Below are 16,594 nucleotides of genomic sequence, written 5' to 3' on the forward strand. Positions count from 1 at the left end.
ATGTTCACTCCTTCCATGACATTCACTTGTTTTGGCCCTTGAACGTTGAAGCTGAGCTTTGGCCAATTGGTTCATGGTAGTTGTCAACTCGGCTATAGCTTGCCCGTGGTCATGTAGCTCCTTGTGTACGTAAATAACATTAGGGTCACCTTGTGGCACATTGGCTCTACTTTGCCACGCCGAAGAGGTATCCACCATCTCATCAAGTCTTTCACATGCTTCGGCATATGGCGTGTTCATGAAGTTCCCCCCGGCGAGTTAGTTAACCACACATTGGTTTGTTGTGTTGATTCCCCGATAGAATGTTTGTTGGATCATGGCTTTGGTCATTTCATTATTCAGACATTCTTTAACCATGGTCCGGTACCTCTCCCAAATCTCATGTAACGTTTCATTTGGCTCTTGTTTAAAAGCAAGGATCTCATCTCTTAGCATTGCCATATGTCCCGGAGAAAAGAACTTTGCAATGAACTTCTCGGCCAACTCATCCCAAGTGTGTATGGAATGGTTTGGTAACCTCTCTAGCCAATCCAAAGCCTTCCCCCTTAGATAAAATGGGAAGAGCCTTAACCTCAGTGCGTCCTCAAAAATGTTGGTTTGCTTGCTCCCCAAGCACGTGTCAACAAAACCTTTGAGATGCTTGTAGGTTTTTTGGTGTGGAGCTCCTATGAAGAAACCCCTCTGTTCCAATAGTGTAAGCATGACATTGGTTATTTGGAAGTTGCCCGCCCTAATCTAGGGTGGGACTATTGCACTCACATAGCGTTCATTGGGCAACACCCGGTGTGCTGCTCTTGGAGGAGGTGGGCGAGGGTATGGGATATTGTCATGAGGCGGTCGGCCTCGCTTGTGTAATTGAGGTTTGGGTTGAATCTCATCCACTTGCTCATCATCTACCTCCTCCCCCAATGGCAAATTCCCGAGGGTTTCGTTGTTAAGACCCATTTGGTACCTAAAAGCAATTCACACTCAAAATTAGAAAAGCCGAAGGAAAGAAAAATAAAACACACAAATACTTAGATATATAGCTAAAATCGTCTAACTCCCCGGCAATGGCGCCAAAAATTGATCGGGTCCAAGCCTACACTACTATTGAGTAGAGAGGGTGGTCGATGCAGTTTTAACCCAACTAGGTCGGGATCGAATCTACAGGGAGTTAATAATTAGAATTAGGTTTATATCTAAGCTAAATGTGGGCTTTGAGTCTAATTACACGTCCACAAATGTTTGGTTTTATTTCTACTTCTAACTTTACTCTAAAGATTGCAATAATTGAAACTAAGGATAATATTTTTATTGGTTTTTTCAAGTGTTAAAAAGGACTAGGGTCGTGACTTCCACCTAAGTGGATATCTAATGGGTAGCAAGAATCTGGGGCAAGCTCATGATTAGTTGGGATTGTAATATAGCTATCACACCCGGGTACTCACTCTATACCTCTTAGTAGTTTGAGTGATTTTGCCTAATTTGGCTTTCTCAAGTCCTATAACCTTTCACCAAGTCTCACAAGAAGTAAGACAGCTGGAAAGGCCACAGCTCTACCAAACCCCAAAACCCCTTCATTGTTTAAATGATTAGTACACTCACATGGAATGTGAGAGGTATTAGAACCTCTTGAGCCATTGAGAGACTCAAAACATTGAAACAAATCCACAAAATTTCATTCATTGATGTGCTTGAACAATTTCTTGACACCTCCCATATTAACCACTACAAAATCCAAATGAACATGCAACATGCTGTTTCAAACATCAACAACAAAATCTGGATCTTCTGGGATCAAGATTTCACTGGTACTATCCTTGATCAGGATGAGCAACAAATCACAGTAGAGTTGAGACATGTTGAGGCTGCTGAAACCATTCTGCTCACCATCATCTATGCCAAGTGCAAACCAGGGTTAAGGAAACCACTCTGGGATTACCTGAGAACCAGAGCAGCATCTTCTAATTCCCCATGGTGTGTATTTAGAGATTTTAATGTCATAGCCTCCATTGAAGAGAAGATAGGTGGCATCCCCTATCAAGTCAATAAAAGTGTGGATTTTTTGAGCATGATTGAAGACTGTGGTCTTACAGATTTAGGATTCTATGGTTCTATATACACATGGTCTAATGGAAGAGGTCCTTGTTCTATAGTCTGGAAGAGACTAGATAGGGGAATGGTCAATGACAACTGGATAGCTTCTTATCCTGCTACTACCATCACTCACCTGGCTTCTACAGGATCAGATCACTCACCCCTGCTCATGGAAATGCATGTCAGGCCTGATAATGAAACTAGATACTTCAAATTTTTGAACTGCTGGACTGAAAATCAATCATTTCTGCCTTTGGTTCAACAAGTTTGGATGATGCAAGTTTGTGGCAATCCAACGTGGATTTTTCACCAGAAAATTAAAGCCTTGTGTTCTGCCATCTCCAAATGGTCTAGGCAAGAGTATAGTGATATCTTCCACAAAGCAAAAGAATTTGAAGAGAAAGCTAGAAAAGCTGAGGAAATCTGGGCTCAATCTAATAGAGAGGAAGACAGAGAAATTGCTCTTGAGCTCAATGCCAAATATGTTCAATTCCTGAAAACTGAAGAAGCAGTTTTAAAGCAAAAAACTCAGCTACAATGGTTTAAGGATGGTGATGCTAATTCCAAGTACTTCCACAGTTTAATCAGAGGAAGAAGGAGAAAGCTCTACATCCATAAAATCAAAGATGAAGATGGGGACTAGATTCAAGGTGATGAGGCAATTGGTGAGGCAGCCTGTGCTCATTTTCAAAGTCTTTTTTCTGATCTAGGAGGCACAATAAGAGAAGACCTGTTGTCCTGTATTCCACACATGATTACAGGGGAGGATAATGATAGTTTCAACAAGGATCCTACTATGGAAGAACTTAAGAACATTGTTTTCTCCATGAATCCTGTTAGTGCAGCTGCACCTGATGGTCTTAATGGAAAATTTTTCCAACACTGCTGGGAGATAATCAAAAATGATCTATTCAATGTGGTCAATGCATTTTTCTGTGGCCACCCCATGCCTAAATTCATGACTCAAGCCTGTTTGGTCTTACTTCCCAAAGTTGAATTTCCAAACAACCTATCAGAATTCAGACCCATAAGCCTGAGCAACTTCCTTAACAAAATTATCTCCAAAATCCTCTGTTCCAGAATAGCTCCAATTCTCCCCAGAATCATTACCCCCAACCAAACTGGCTTTGTCAAAGGTAGAAGTATTTCGGAAAACATCATGTTGGCACAGGAGATTGTCCAGGGGATTAAAAAGCCTAATGTAGGGGCCAATGTGGTGATCAAATTGGATATGGAAAAGGCTTATGATAGAGTATCATGGTCTTTCAACTGTATCAGGATGAGGAGAATGGGTTTCAGTGAGAAGATCATTGATATGGTGAGGAGAACTATGTCCAACAACTAGTATTCTGTGATTGTCAATGGCACAAGATGTGGTTTTTTCCATTCTACAAGAGGGCTCAAGCAAGGTGACCCTTTGTCCCCATCTCTGTTAATTTTGGGAGCTGAATTGCTATCAAGGATGCTGAATAACCTCTCTCATGATCAGTTCTTCAATGGATTCAATATGGAAAAGAGAGGTCCTCAAGTAACACATCTATGCTTTGCAGATGATGTGATCATCTTTACCTTAGGATGCAGAACTTCTTTGATGAAAATTATGGCTATTCTTCAAGATTATGAGCAGGCATATGGCCAACAGATCAACAAAAACAAGAGCCACTTCATGATTGCTTCCTCTATTTTCAACTACACCAATAGAAGAATTCAGCAACTCAAAGGTTTCTCTAGAAAGGGCTCTCCTATCACCTATTTGGGTTGTCCTCTCTACACTGGTAGGAAAAGAATTGTCCACTTTAATTCACTGATTTCCAAGGTGGTCAGTAGGATTAGAGGCTGGCATGGTAGACTCTTATCATATGGAGGCAGGGTGACTCTGATTAAACATGTCCTGCAGTCTCTTCCAATTCACCTGCTGTCTGCAGTTTCCCCTCCTAAAACTGTCCTCAGAAAAATTGAAAAACTTGCTGCTAACTTTTTTTGGGGAATGGAAAAGGACAAAAATAAATATCACTGGGCTTCATGGCAAAAACTATGCCACACAAAGGAGGAAGGGGGCATAGGTTTGAGATCTATTGAGGATGTTTGCAGGGCAATGGAGTACAAACAATGGTGGTTGTTTAGAACCAAGGAAACCTTATGGGGGGATTTCCTCATGGCCAAATATTGCAAAAGATCCCACCCCATATCCAAAAAGTGGGATTCTGGGCAATCACAAACATGGAAGAGAATGATGATCAATAAGAAGGAAGCTGAAAACCACATTCAATGGAGACTTCATTCTGGCAATTCAAGATTCTGGTGGGATAACTGGTTAGGTACAGGGCACCTTGCTAAATTCATAAATGGGGGGGAGGGGAGGGGGTAGACCTGGTAAGGCTAAGGTTTCACAGTTCTGGTGTAATGCCAATGGGATGTGCAGAAACTTAACCAATCAGTTCCCCTTCACATGCTTCCCCACATTCTACAAACAAAGATACACCACAACCCTCATCTTCCTGATAAACCAATATGGAACCACTCCAATTCACGAACATTCTCTATTTCTTATGCCTGGTCCCTTATTAAACAGAAGAAGCCAATTTTCCTATCAACAAAATGACCTGGCACAGACATATCCCCTTCAAGTGGTCCATCTGCTTATGGAGGGCTCTAAGGAATAAATTTCCTACTGATGACAGAACAGACAGATTTGGTCCTCTAAGTGTTAACAGGTGTGTTTGTTGTATTAAACCTGGTGCTGAATCCATTGATCACATTTTTAGCACTGGTTATTTTGCAAGAGTCATATGGAAAGATTTTAATGGCCCAGTTGGTATCCACAGTTCCAGCCAGCCTTTAAGAATCACCTTCATGAATTGGTGGTTACTGAAAAGGAACAATGCAGTGCAGAAACTGCTTCTTGACACCTTGCCAATTATCATTTGCTGGAATTTGTGGAAGAACAGGTGTGCTGCCAAATATGGAGGAAAGACATCAACCATTACCAAAACCCTCTACTCTATCACTTCAGATGTGATACTTCTGCTCACATCTACCCAACCGAACACAAAATGGCCTTCTAATTGGGAAGAGATTTACCATGCTGTTGAGAACTTGAAGCATCTCACAGAGGTGCAATAGGTAGTCTGGTCTAAACCATCACTTGACTATGTCAAGATCAACTCAGATGGGAGTGCCTTGATAAATCCTGGGAAAATTGGAGCAGGAATCATCATAAGGGACCACCAGGGTCATTTCATCTATGCCATAGCAAGCCCATTAGGAGAAGGTACTAATAACAAAGCAGAAACACAGGCTGCCTACCTTGGCATCAAATGGTCTATTGAAAATGTCTTCTCCAAGATCCACCTGGAAGCTGACTCAAAACTCCTCATTCTCTGGTTGACTACCAACTCTGATCCTCCATGGTCCTTGGATATGCTTCTCCAGAAAACTAAATCTCTAAGTCAACAATGTGAGGACATCATCTACTCATATGTTTTCAGAGAAGCCAATTACCCTGCAGATTCATTATCCAAAATCAGTCATGACCTCACCTCTATAACACATTACAACACCTCCATGGAGCTACCATCACACATCAGAGGGCAGGTTATTCTTGATCAACAAGGCACACCTGCATTCAGACACAAAAAGACCAGCAGGGTCATCTTTCTACCTCAGCTTCTCACTGATAACTCTAATGTCCATGGTACACACTGATAAGCACAGAGGGGACCTTTCAGTAGCTCAAAGCATCATAGAACATGGAAGCGCAAATACCTGGAAAACCACCCACTCAAGGAGCTGTTCTGGCAACATCTCTTCACTAATTTTATTTGCTTTTTTGCAGGTTTTTCTCTTCTATGAATTACTCATATCCTTGATACAGTTTCAGGGTGTGGTATTAGCTATTCTGCTCATTCTCCTGAAACTACATCAAAGATTGGAGTAAGATATAGAGAGAAGGAAGGCAACTCCCATAGTAGTATGAAGAGCACACATTCATGCAATTTCTGTGTGCTCAAGCTGAGCAGCATATGGGAAAATGACCAGTGGTCTGCAACAAAAAGAGGCACACACACACACACACCTCCACACAATAACACCCAAATCCCACCTCCCACACCACTGCAGACCACCTGACAATATAGTCATGCAATTTCCGTGTGCTCAAGCTGACCAGCATATGGGAAAATGACCAGTGGTCTGCAACAAAAAGAGGCACACACACACACCTCCACACAATAACACCCAAATTCCACCTCCCACACCACTGCAGACCACCTGACAACCATCTCCAACAACCTCAGTCACCTTTTTCCATTGACATCCAACCCCATTATCCTATCAGATCTCCTAGAACCCACAAGAATTTAGGAGCAATCACTTCCAGATGGGTGATCATCATTATACCACCATATGAAATCCTTAGAAAAAATAGAACAAAAGAACCAAGGAGAAATGCTGAATTTTTCTCTAACTTTGTTTTCTTTTTTGCAGGTACTTCTTCAGGTAGCCAACTGATAAGATTCCTGGGAGTGGTATTAGAATCTATGATGCTCAACCTCCTAGATTTAACTCAGTAGGCACTAAATCCCCCCAACAGAAGAAACACCACCCAGGGACATAAGGGAATAGGAGCTGGAAATATAGAAAATTATACCACCTGCAGCAACAATACCCCTTTTCCCTCTTCTGTCACCCAGATGATATGGTTTCTAGCAGTGAGATTAACCCCCATAGTGTTCACTCTCCTAAACTCATATCACCTGACACACCACCAACAACAAGGTATCCAAAAGTGTAAAAGCATCTCACAGGAGCAGCAGAAATTGTAGAAAGCATCAGTCTCACACTCTGAAACTGTAGCTTATGCAGGAAACCTTCAATCAATTCCTGTAGCTTGTACCAACTCAACCCAAGTCCAATTCCACAACATGAGCAATACCAATACAGTTGATTGCAGCCCACACAAGAACCTGCAATCAACTGTATTCCATAAATCAGGGATCCTCAATGCTCCCCTGCCCCCAGACTCATCTCCAGTTGACACAAGAACCTGGAGATTGAGCTCCCTTTCACTAACATGTTTGCTGTTTTTTGCAGGTTTTCAAAGTACACTTGGACAATTTAGGTGCTTTCAGTTAGTGGTATTAGTTTCTATGAAACTCATTCTGCTAAAAGTACTTAAAATGTTCCAAAACTCTCAAATCAGTTCCAGCCCTGTTCCAATCAATTTCACTCCTGGAATGCCATCAGTTCCTATACTGTTCAGTCAATAACAGTCCCAACTGTGTTGTTTCATGCTTCCACCAACCAATCACCTGCTGGAGCCCATCTGCTCCTTTGAGTTCCTAAAGCAGCCACACTCACAGCACCTTCACCAGCATGTAGAAATCAGGATTATTGGAGCAGTACAGCCAAGGAAGTGCTCCCTCTCCTCTGTCACAAACTACAGGCAGCAACAAGTTTTCTGCCAATTTTTTTGGGCCCCTTTTGCATCATATCTTCATGCTTGCTTTCTTTGATTCTAATGTCAAAGCAAGGTTGAAGATAAATCCCCTCATTATCACTTTGGTTTGTCTAACATCATAGGGTACACTCACTCTCTAGTTAGAAATAGAGTTTGTTATATATGGAAGAATATCTTCCAACTCCATCTTTTAGTAGAATTAGGATCTCATGTGCAATTTTGTATAGTTGACCTAGGCCTACTACTCTTGTATTTTGTATTTCCAATTGTCTATCAATGTTGGATAGACAATTGGATCAACATTATAGGTCTAAACCTTCATAGTGTTCAGATGTCAGTTGGTTACCATATGTGGTTAACCAAATGCATTTTCATCTTATGTGTGGAGGTAAGGTACAGGTCCCCCTCCACTTTTATTTTACTATGTTTTATATTTATGAAAATCAGCCCTAGGCACAATGCCTAGTGGATTTAGTTAAAAAAAGTCCAAATGGGTATTCATGCAATTCAAGTGATATTAGCTCAAGTAAAGTATTACTATCTCTAGGTTAACCCCTTTAATTGGGGCTATCAATTTCTTGAGTTCACCCCAATTCCTTGTTAGCCTAGTTTTCCTAGACTTAATCCCTCTTTCTCAAGTAGAGACTAAGTCATAAAGGCATGAATCAGTGTTTGCAACCACTAAATCTATAGTTCTAGCAGGAACTAGGCTAAATATCACTAACCCATACCCATTCAAGCCCTAAAATCAAATACCCATCAAATACCCACACTATGGTTGGGTCACAACCCTAGCTATGGGTTTTGCTACTTATGGAAATAACAGAAATTAATGATGAAAAGAAGATAAAATTCATAATACTAGATTAAAAGATGAAAATCTAATGTTGAGAGATAATTCTAGTACAAAATTGCCCAAAATGGAATATACAATTGTTTCATGTGCTCTGCTAATACATAACATGACCTAAAAATATCAAAAAGATCCATTTATACTAAGCTGAAATTTTCGAACAAAAATACCCCGGCGGAGGTTGTGCGGCAGCATAATTCTAACCGCGACCGCATTCTTGCTTTCGCGGTCGCGTAACTCTGATCGTGGTCCGTGCTCTTCAAATCTGGATCTGGGTTGAGCTGATTTTCACGGAGCGCATAATTTCAATTGCAACCGCGTAAGGGACTTCCACAGCTGCACAATTCTGACGCGGACCGCACTTCTTTCTTTTGCTCAAGTTGTAAGCTCTCTGAACTTCATGCAGTGCGGTCCGCATAATTTCCATCGTGGCCGCAGAGAGACCTTCGCGGCTGCACATTTCTGGTGCGGTCCGTGCTTATCATTTAGCCTGAAAATGCAACTCTCTAAACCTCCCTTTCGTGGATCGCATATTTCTGATCGCGGCCGCGTTGTGGCTTTCGTGACCGCACAATATTTGTGCGGTCCGTGTTTTAAATCTCTTGGCCCAATCTTGGTTTTTCTTCAAGCTTTGACTCCTTTGTGAGTGGATTATGATTCCTTTGACTCATTTTGAACAATTCCTGCAAGCAAGCATATTACATTAGTTTTCAGGAATACCTTCACGCATTTTGGCCCAAAAAACAAGTAAAAGAGAGTAATTAATGGGTTTAAATCCCTACTTATCAGGTGGTGCAATTGAGCTTTGATCAGAGTGGATGACTCTCGAGAAGGTTCTAATGGATTCAAGATTTATGCGTGGCAATTGAGAATTTTTTGGATTTGTATATGGCTAGAATCTTAAATTTACATTAGATGGTGTCGAGACTCGTGGTATTTCTATATCATTATAGATTATAATTTCAGTATCAGGAAGGTGAAGGAAACGACTTTAGATTCACATAAGGTCTCTTCAGAGTGGGTGTCTTGGTTGTGGTACTTTTGGGGTGCAAAGCCAGCCGACAAAAGCAAGAACCAACCTCCCCCCATAAAACTTACAACTTTTCTTTGGATGCAGGTACATTTTGACGTAACGATAACACCCGCAAACATATATACACAAAGCAAATTCACTGTCCAACCGGCCATCGGACACCGAATATACGTCCCCAGCTATGAAATACACTATTCTTACCTGCCTCCATATTTGCATGAGTCTAATCCCTGACTCCATATTTGCATGAGGCTAATCCTTGCCTCCATACTTGAATGAGGCTAATCCTTGACTCCATACTTGCATGAGGCTAATCCTTGCCTCCATATCTGCATGAGTCTAATCCTTGACTCCATGAGGCTAATCCTTGCCTCCCCATATCTACATGAGTCCAATTCTTGACTCAATGAGGCTAATCCTTGCCTCCCCATTTGCACGAGTCTAATCCCTGACTCCATATTTGCATAAGGCTAATCCTTGCCTCTATACTTGCATGAGGCTAATCCTTGCCTCCATGCTTGCATGAGGCTAATCCTTGCCTCCATATCTGCATGAGTCTAATCCTTGACTCCATGAGGCTAATACTTGCCTCCCCATATTCGCATGAGGTTAATCCTTGCCTCCCCACTTGCATGAGTCTAATCCCTGACTCCCTACTTGCATGAGGCTAATCCTTGCCTCCATACTTGCATGAGTCTAATCCCTGACTCCACATTTGCATGAGGCTAATCCTCGCCTCCCTATTTGCATGAGGCTAATCCTTGCCTCCATACCTGCATGAGAATAATCCTTGCCTCCATATTTGCATGAGGCTAATCCTTGCCTCAACATTTGCATAGGACTAAGCATTGTCTCTCCTTACCTAAATATTGCTCGGTCCAAGTACTATCTATTTTCTTTTCTATCGGGCTAAACTCTGCCCTTCATTTCACAAGACTAAGCCTTGTCTTGTTGACATCATATTATTGCATATCATGGACTGAAATATCGCCAATCTATCCGAAGGCGTCATAGTCTAAAGGCACCATCCTCATAGCCGGAAGACACCATCCTGGCTTGAGGATCTCTCGAACTTGCATATCATTATTCAAAGGCGTCATGGTTTGGAGGCACCATTTTCATGGCCCGAGAACACCATTTCATGGCCTGCGAATCCCTCACTAAACAATTCATGGCCCAGGACATCATGGTCCAAGGACGTCATCTTTAATAGTCCGAAGACAACGTTCATGGTCCAAAGGGAATCTGCATCATGTTTAAATTTTTGCAAATATGTTTGTAGCGTCTTTTATGTGCAGGTAACTAGTAAGAAACCGCTATCCTAGCAGGAGCAATCTCGCTCCAGTTCTCTCCAACTGTCCCAATCTTTAACCACTCGCCATAACCGCTTGCGCATCGCGTGTCCGTTCTTGCAGTAGTTTTATCGGCATACTTCGCGAATGAATCCAGAACTACACATGGCCTGATTCCTATACAACCTGGGATATGTAGGCAACTCCAAAACCGGAGTCCAGTCTCTGTCTTTCAAAACATCCCGTCCGGTCAAAATTGGCCATCATTTCTTTACCCGAAAACTCTTTCATCCTTCTCGGGTAAAGAGGGGCAGCTGTTGATACTCAATTTTTTCCTATATATTTTAAATAGGCATAAATAACTTTAAAATAGCATATTTATGCATATATAAGCATGCACAACGGTTTTACAATTTTTCTATAATATTTAAAGATTTTAAATTAATTTATTTCCTTCCATTTTACTCATAAAATCCCGAATAATTATCCCCCAAATTATTGTTATGGTAATTTAGTCATTTAATTTCTATACTTATGCCAAAATATGGTTAATATAATTTTTATGCATTTTTATAATTTCATTTAGTATTGTTTAAGTTAAATTGCATATAATTGCAATATTAGCCCATTTAATGTATAATTATATTTTATATGCGTAAAATTGGTCCCCATATTTTTATAGTGTTAAATCATTTTGGTACATAAAATTATTTTTCAGAAATTATTTATTATTTATTATAAATTAAATAGGGGAAAAGTGGCTATTTAAATTATTGCCAGATTGGCATTTCAATTACAGCCAAAATTGGACCCAACCCCAACCCAATTTCTTATTAAAATACCCGACCCAGACCATATATACACTTACCCGACCCAGAATCCATTAAATCCTGGCCGTTGATCTCCTAGATCAACGGCCCGTGTTACTTCTTTCATTATTTAATTCCTACGACCCTAACCCTAGCCTCATTTCCAAAAGGGCGCCGCCTCTGTATCCTCTCGTATCCTCTCGTCTCTCAACCTAACCCTAATCCCCTTTTCAACCGCCTCCCTTCTCCGGTCTTCTCCGATGACCACCCTTCAACCCCAAGCCTCCAATGGCTCCTCCATTGCCTTGTTCATCATCTCTTAATCCTTCAAGGGCCCTGGGCCACAGCGACTTATATCTAGGGTTTGCTGTTCGGGCTGTTCATGGCTACTCCGGTGTGATTTCGAGCAAATCACACTGCATTTGTTACGATCTTTGAGTTCTAAATAGGTTCTTCCATCTCTATTTGGGTTTCTTTTGAAACCCTAATTTTTGTTTGCATCACTTAGATCTGTGCTATTTTTAAACGATTCGAGTATGTTCCTTTATGTTTTACACTGTTCTCGAACCTCCTTTGCAAAAATCATCAATTTCAAGTTATTTTTACTTTCTTTTAAAGTTAGGGCTTTTCGGAACTTCTTCTACACTTCGTTAAACCGATTCTTCATGTTTAAAACTTCTATCTCTTGCATATTTCAACTGATTCTATGATTTTACTCCTTTTTCAACTCGCCTATGTTGAAAACCCTCATTTCTTAAGTCCTAACCTTGGGTTTCTGAGTGTCGTTCTGATAATATGTTCAGTTAATCTGTATGTTTCTATGATTCTGTGATTTTTGTCCTATGTTTTCTTGTTAGGGTTCCTAGTTATGGTTATCCTTGCCTATTGTGTGATTTTGCCCTATTTTGTTCACAAATGTTTCTGATTCTTCGCTTCTCATACCTGTATCATGCTTAGCCTACTAATTCAGACTATGCTCTACATGAATCCCTAATTTTATATGTGATTCTTGTCCTGCTCGACCTCTTAGGGTTCTGATTTTTGCTTACCATGTGCTTGTTCTTATAGAGTGGTGCTAAATCAATGCTATCTCCTATTCTTGAATCCTTGAACCTTTGTGATTGGTCTTTCACTGATTGCGCGTGTTATTTCTGCTGATTTTTTTACCTTGAAGAATGTTTTCTGACCTTATTCTATGGTCAATTATGCTATTAATTGATTGCTCAAGTCTTTCCTTGATTGAAGTGTGCTAAACCTAGTCTCTATTACATATTGTGTACTTGTACTATGCAGAAAATATTTCCTTAATTGGCATGTTCAGCCTTATACAATTTCCTTCCTTATTAGTTATATGTTTATTACCGTTTGAAGCTAACTCCTCAATTAAAGGGAGTACTTACCTTGATTTCCTGACTGATTGATTCTGATTTCCTTAATTACTAATGGACTTTGATTATTACCTTATTTACTACCTGCTTTCAAACTATAAATACCTTAGTCTTTCATTAGCACAACACACGAACACTCTTGGTTCAAAAACTATCTCTCACACTTAAAAACTTTTTGCTCTCTTTTGTGCTACTTGTTGCTGCTCTAAGTTAGCCGGCTGCAAGCCAAGGCTAACCATTGTGTTCTCATGTTCCTTCACTTTGCTTACTGTCCTCTTTATTAGTATGTTCTAGTTTTGATTCAAAGTTCCAACAACAATATAATTCTCTTATTGTTTCAGTTCATCTTGTTTCGAGTTTACTTCTATTTGTGGTTTTGTTGTGCAACTTGTATTTGATGTTTATATTATCAGCATGTTATATACTTCCCTTCCTTAAAAATCAGTGTATTACCCCTCTGTTTGTTTCTAAACATGTCTGCACCAATTATCTCTATGTGTTTACCACCATGTGTTCCATGTATCCCCAAACCCCTTGACCCCTGTTTGTGGCTATTGAACTTGCCTTGGTGTTGTGACTCCTCACTGTGTATGAACCTGTCCTAAGGTGTTGTGTTTGGACTTTTGTTGACTACTCCAATCTTTTTTTCAAATAGTCTCTATGGTTTTACTAAATCATTTTCAAACAAACTTCCTTTAATATAGTTTTTCACTAAAACCTTTCAACTTGTGTCAATCACTTTCACTCTACTCCTAGTCAATAAGTTCTGCCCTCTCCAGTATGTGTACTGTCTTGGGATCCTCTTGAGAACCCTCTGAACTCTGGCATACTGAAGTTGGCCTTTCCACACTGCACTTATTCAATTTTGGTTACTAAGTCTAGGTGTAAGCACTGCCCGGGATCCTTGAGATCCTTAGGGAATGCACCTAGACTATGACATTGTCTATGGAATTGAGGCATTTGAGGTCATTGGAGGCTTTGGGCATCCGGGCCTAATCGAAGGCTCCCTATAGAATAGCTTCTTATTTTCTTATTTACTTATGTAATTCATTCATTAGTCTGTAATAACTTGTAAATAAATATTGGGGTATTTAGTGAAAGTGATGGATAGATACATGTTTATGGGGTAATACGGGTAGATATCGTGCTCATAGGAATTTACATTTAATCTGATTGCTTTATCAAGTAGAACTCATGCTAATAGGGCTTTACATTTTGTCATCTCACCATGCTAGAAACCATGCCTATAGGTTTCAAATAATCATGCCTTCAATGTCTTTAAATCAGATTAACTAATAGATGTCATGCCTATAGGACTCAATCCAGATTATGGAAAGTGTTTATGTATGTTTTCATGTCTGCATCAGTATCAACATTAGATATCATGCCTGTAAGGAACCATATTCAAAATTCTGCCTGTCAATCTAAACTAGTCTAAATGATTCAACCTAGTCCACGCCTAGTTCACTTCTGAATTGGTTCAATTAAGTAGTTTATATTTCTGAAACAAGTCTTTTAAAACTGCCTTAATCCGTTATTAGACAGCATGCCCATAGGATTTTCAAAAGTATGTTTTAAAATCTGCCCTGTCTTACTATACAATGCAATCATCAGTACTCCGCGTATAGGCAAGCCTTTAGGGAGTTTTCAAAATTGTGATCCTGAAACTGTTTCTATTGCTTAATGTGTTTCTGATCTTAACAGGCTTTTAAAGACTAATAGTCAACTGTTAGGGTCTTTACTTCTGGGTCTAAAAAATAAAGTGCTTATCTTTTGCATATTCACCTAGACATCCTGCCTTAAGATACTATCTAATAAAAGCCCTTAATTGTGCTTGAGTCGTGTTGTTTATGTGCTTGTTTGAGGAGGAAACTTTGAGCCTCTAATTGCTTCCTTTTATGTCCTGAATGTCCTAAGTGTTTTACTTGTCGCCTTAGAATTTTTACCTTTAAAACCTTAGGGGTCCGTCTAGAACCACCTATAGGTAGAGGTCCTAACTCCCTCCAGGACCATTAAGAAGGGACGGGTAGCAGCACGCAATAGAAATCGTTGACCAAACACTCGCTTTGCATGACCACTAAGGGGATGGGAAGGGTAGATATGGGATGTGATGACTATGCGCTAATGTCACATGTAGCCCCTCATCGAGGAGTGTTTACCGGACATTGTGTGGGGTGATCCTATTGGATAACCAACCTAGGACCCCTCATTTACCAAAACTCTCTTTTATTTAAACCTTTGTTTTTACAGCTTGTCCAAATCTTTATCTTATTATCCAACGTGCTTGCGACCTATTTGATCCAACTGTTTATTTGTAATGGACTAATTTGTGAATATAATTTCGGTCGGGACCCACAGTTGTGGACCAAGAGAGGGTGCCTAACACCTTCCCCTCGAGGTTACTTCGAGGCCTTACCTTAATCTCTGGTAATGCAAACCAATCCAAGAGTTAATCATTCTATTTTCCCTAACGCACCGTAATCCAATAGGTGGCGACTCTTCAAATACCTAATTGCCAAAAGAAAATGAGTCATTAGACCCCATGAATGTCGAAACCCGGACCTCTCTCCGCGAGGAGGGAAAAAAGGGGGCACGACACTACTTTTATTATATTGTTACGAGTTATTCTTGGCTATCGGTGTTGGAATCTGACTGTTGTCCAAGCTCGTTACTACTTTCAACCTAAGATTACGTTTGTTACTTATTGAGTACATGGGAGCGGTTGCGCTCATGCTACACTTCTGCACCTTGCCTGCAGATTTTGGAGCTGATGTTGTTGTGTATTTCGGGAGCTGGCATTAAGGATGTACCTGCGTTTCGGTTGTAGTTGCCTCTTGTCCACGATAGCTTCAGATTTATAAAAACCTATTTATGTACATTTCGAATGTATTTATTTCATACCAGCTTTATAAACTCTAATCTTAAAAGCTCATGATTTGTACTACCAGTCCTTGGGATTTACATAAAAGTTCAGTTATATTATCATTATTTCTATCAGTAAAATCTCATTTGAGTTGGATTATTGCTAATTGGCTTACCTAGTGAGTTGAGTTAGGTGTGATCACGACTAGCTGGATTTCGGGTCGTGGCAGCTTTAGACCATACAGAGACTTTCTCAATTTGCATATTTTATTCTCCTATCCTTGTATTACAAACCCCTCAGGTTGAGTCATATAGATATCTTCCTCTAAATCACCATTTAAGAAAGCCGTTTTAACATCCATTTGATATATCACTAAATTATGAATAGCGGCTAAAGCAACAAATGTTTAATAGTCGTTATCTTAGTTACGGGAGAATAAGTGTCAAAGTAATCAATGCCTTTCTTTTGGTTAAAACCCCTAATAACAAGTCTAGCCTAATATTTCTCAATTGTACCATCAGGTCTCAATTTTTTCTTAAATATCCACTTGCTATGTATGAGTTTACAACCTTTAGGCAAATCGAAAAAGTCCCAAGTGTGACTAGAAACTATAGAGTCTAATTCACTTTTAATTACCTCTTTCCAAAAACTAGCATCTACTGACCTTATTTTTTCACTATAAGTCTTAGGATCTTCTTCTATTAAATAGATTGACACAAATTCATCATTCAAAATATCAAAATCAATATCTTTAGTCAAGAAAGAAGTGACAAAGTCAGGACCAAAGCTTGCTTCAATTCTATGTCTCTTACTCCTTCT

At 40.0% G+C, this 16,594-nt stretch overlaps 2 protein-coding genes across 2 annotated transcripts; both read left to right on the forward strand.

Moving 5' to 3' along the window:
• Positions 1 to 1,729: 1,729 nt before the first annotated feature.
• On the forward strand, positions 1,730 to 2,722 carry LOC109239279. Its single transcript, XM_019405822.1, has one exon. It carries the CDS (start codon positions 1,730 to 1,732, stop codon positions 2,720 to 2,722), a length of 993 nt encoding a protein of 330 aa, XP_019261367.1.
• A 108-nt stretch (positions 2,723 to 2,830) lies between these two features.
• Positions 2,831 to 6,580, forward strand: LOC109239280. The gene is made up of 6 exons (XM_019405823.1): positions 2,831 to 3,397; positions 3,569 to 4,397; positions 4,652 to 5,193; positions 5,239 to 5,773; positions 5,954 to 6,119; positions 6,565 to 6,580. Exons 1-6 carry the CDS (start codon positions 2,831 to 2,833, stop codon positions 6,578 to 6,580), a joined length of 2,655 nt encoding a protein of 884 aa, XP_019261368.1.
• Positions 6,581 to 16,594: the final 10,014 nt, after the last annotated feature.

Source organism: Nicotiana attenuata, unplaced genomic scaffold (genome assembly GCF_001879085.1).
Source record: "Nicotiana attenuata strain UT unplaced genomic scaffold, NIATTr2, whole genome shotgun sequence".
Taxonomy (NCBI): Eukaryota; Viridiplantae; Streptophyta; class Magnoliopsida; order Solanales; family Solanaceae; genus Nicotiana; species Nicotiana attenuata.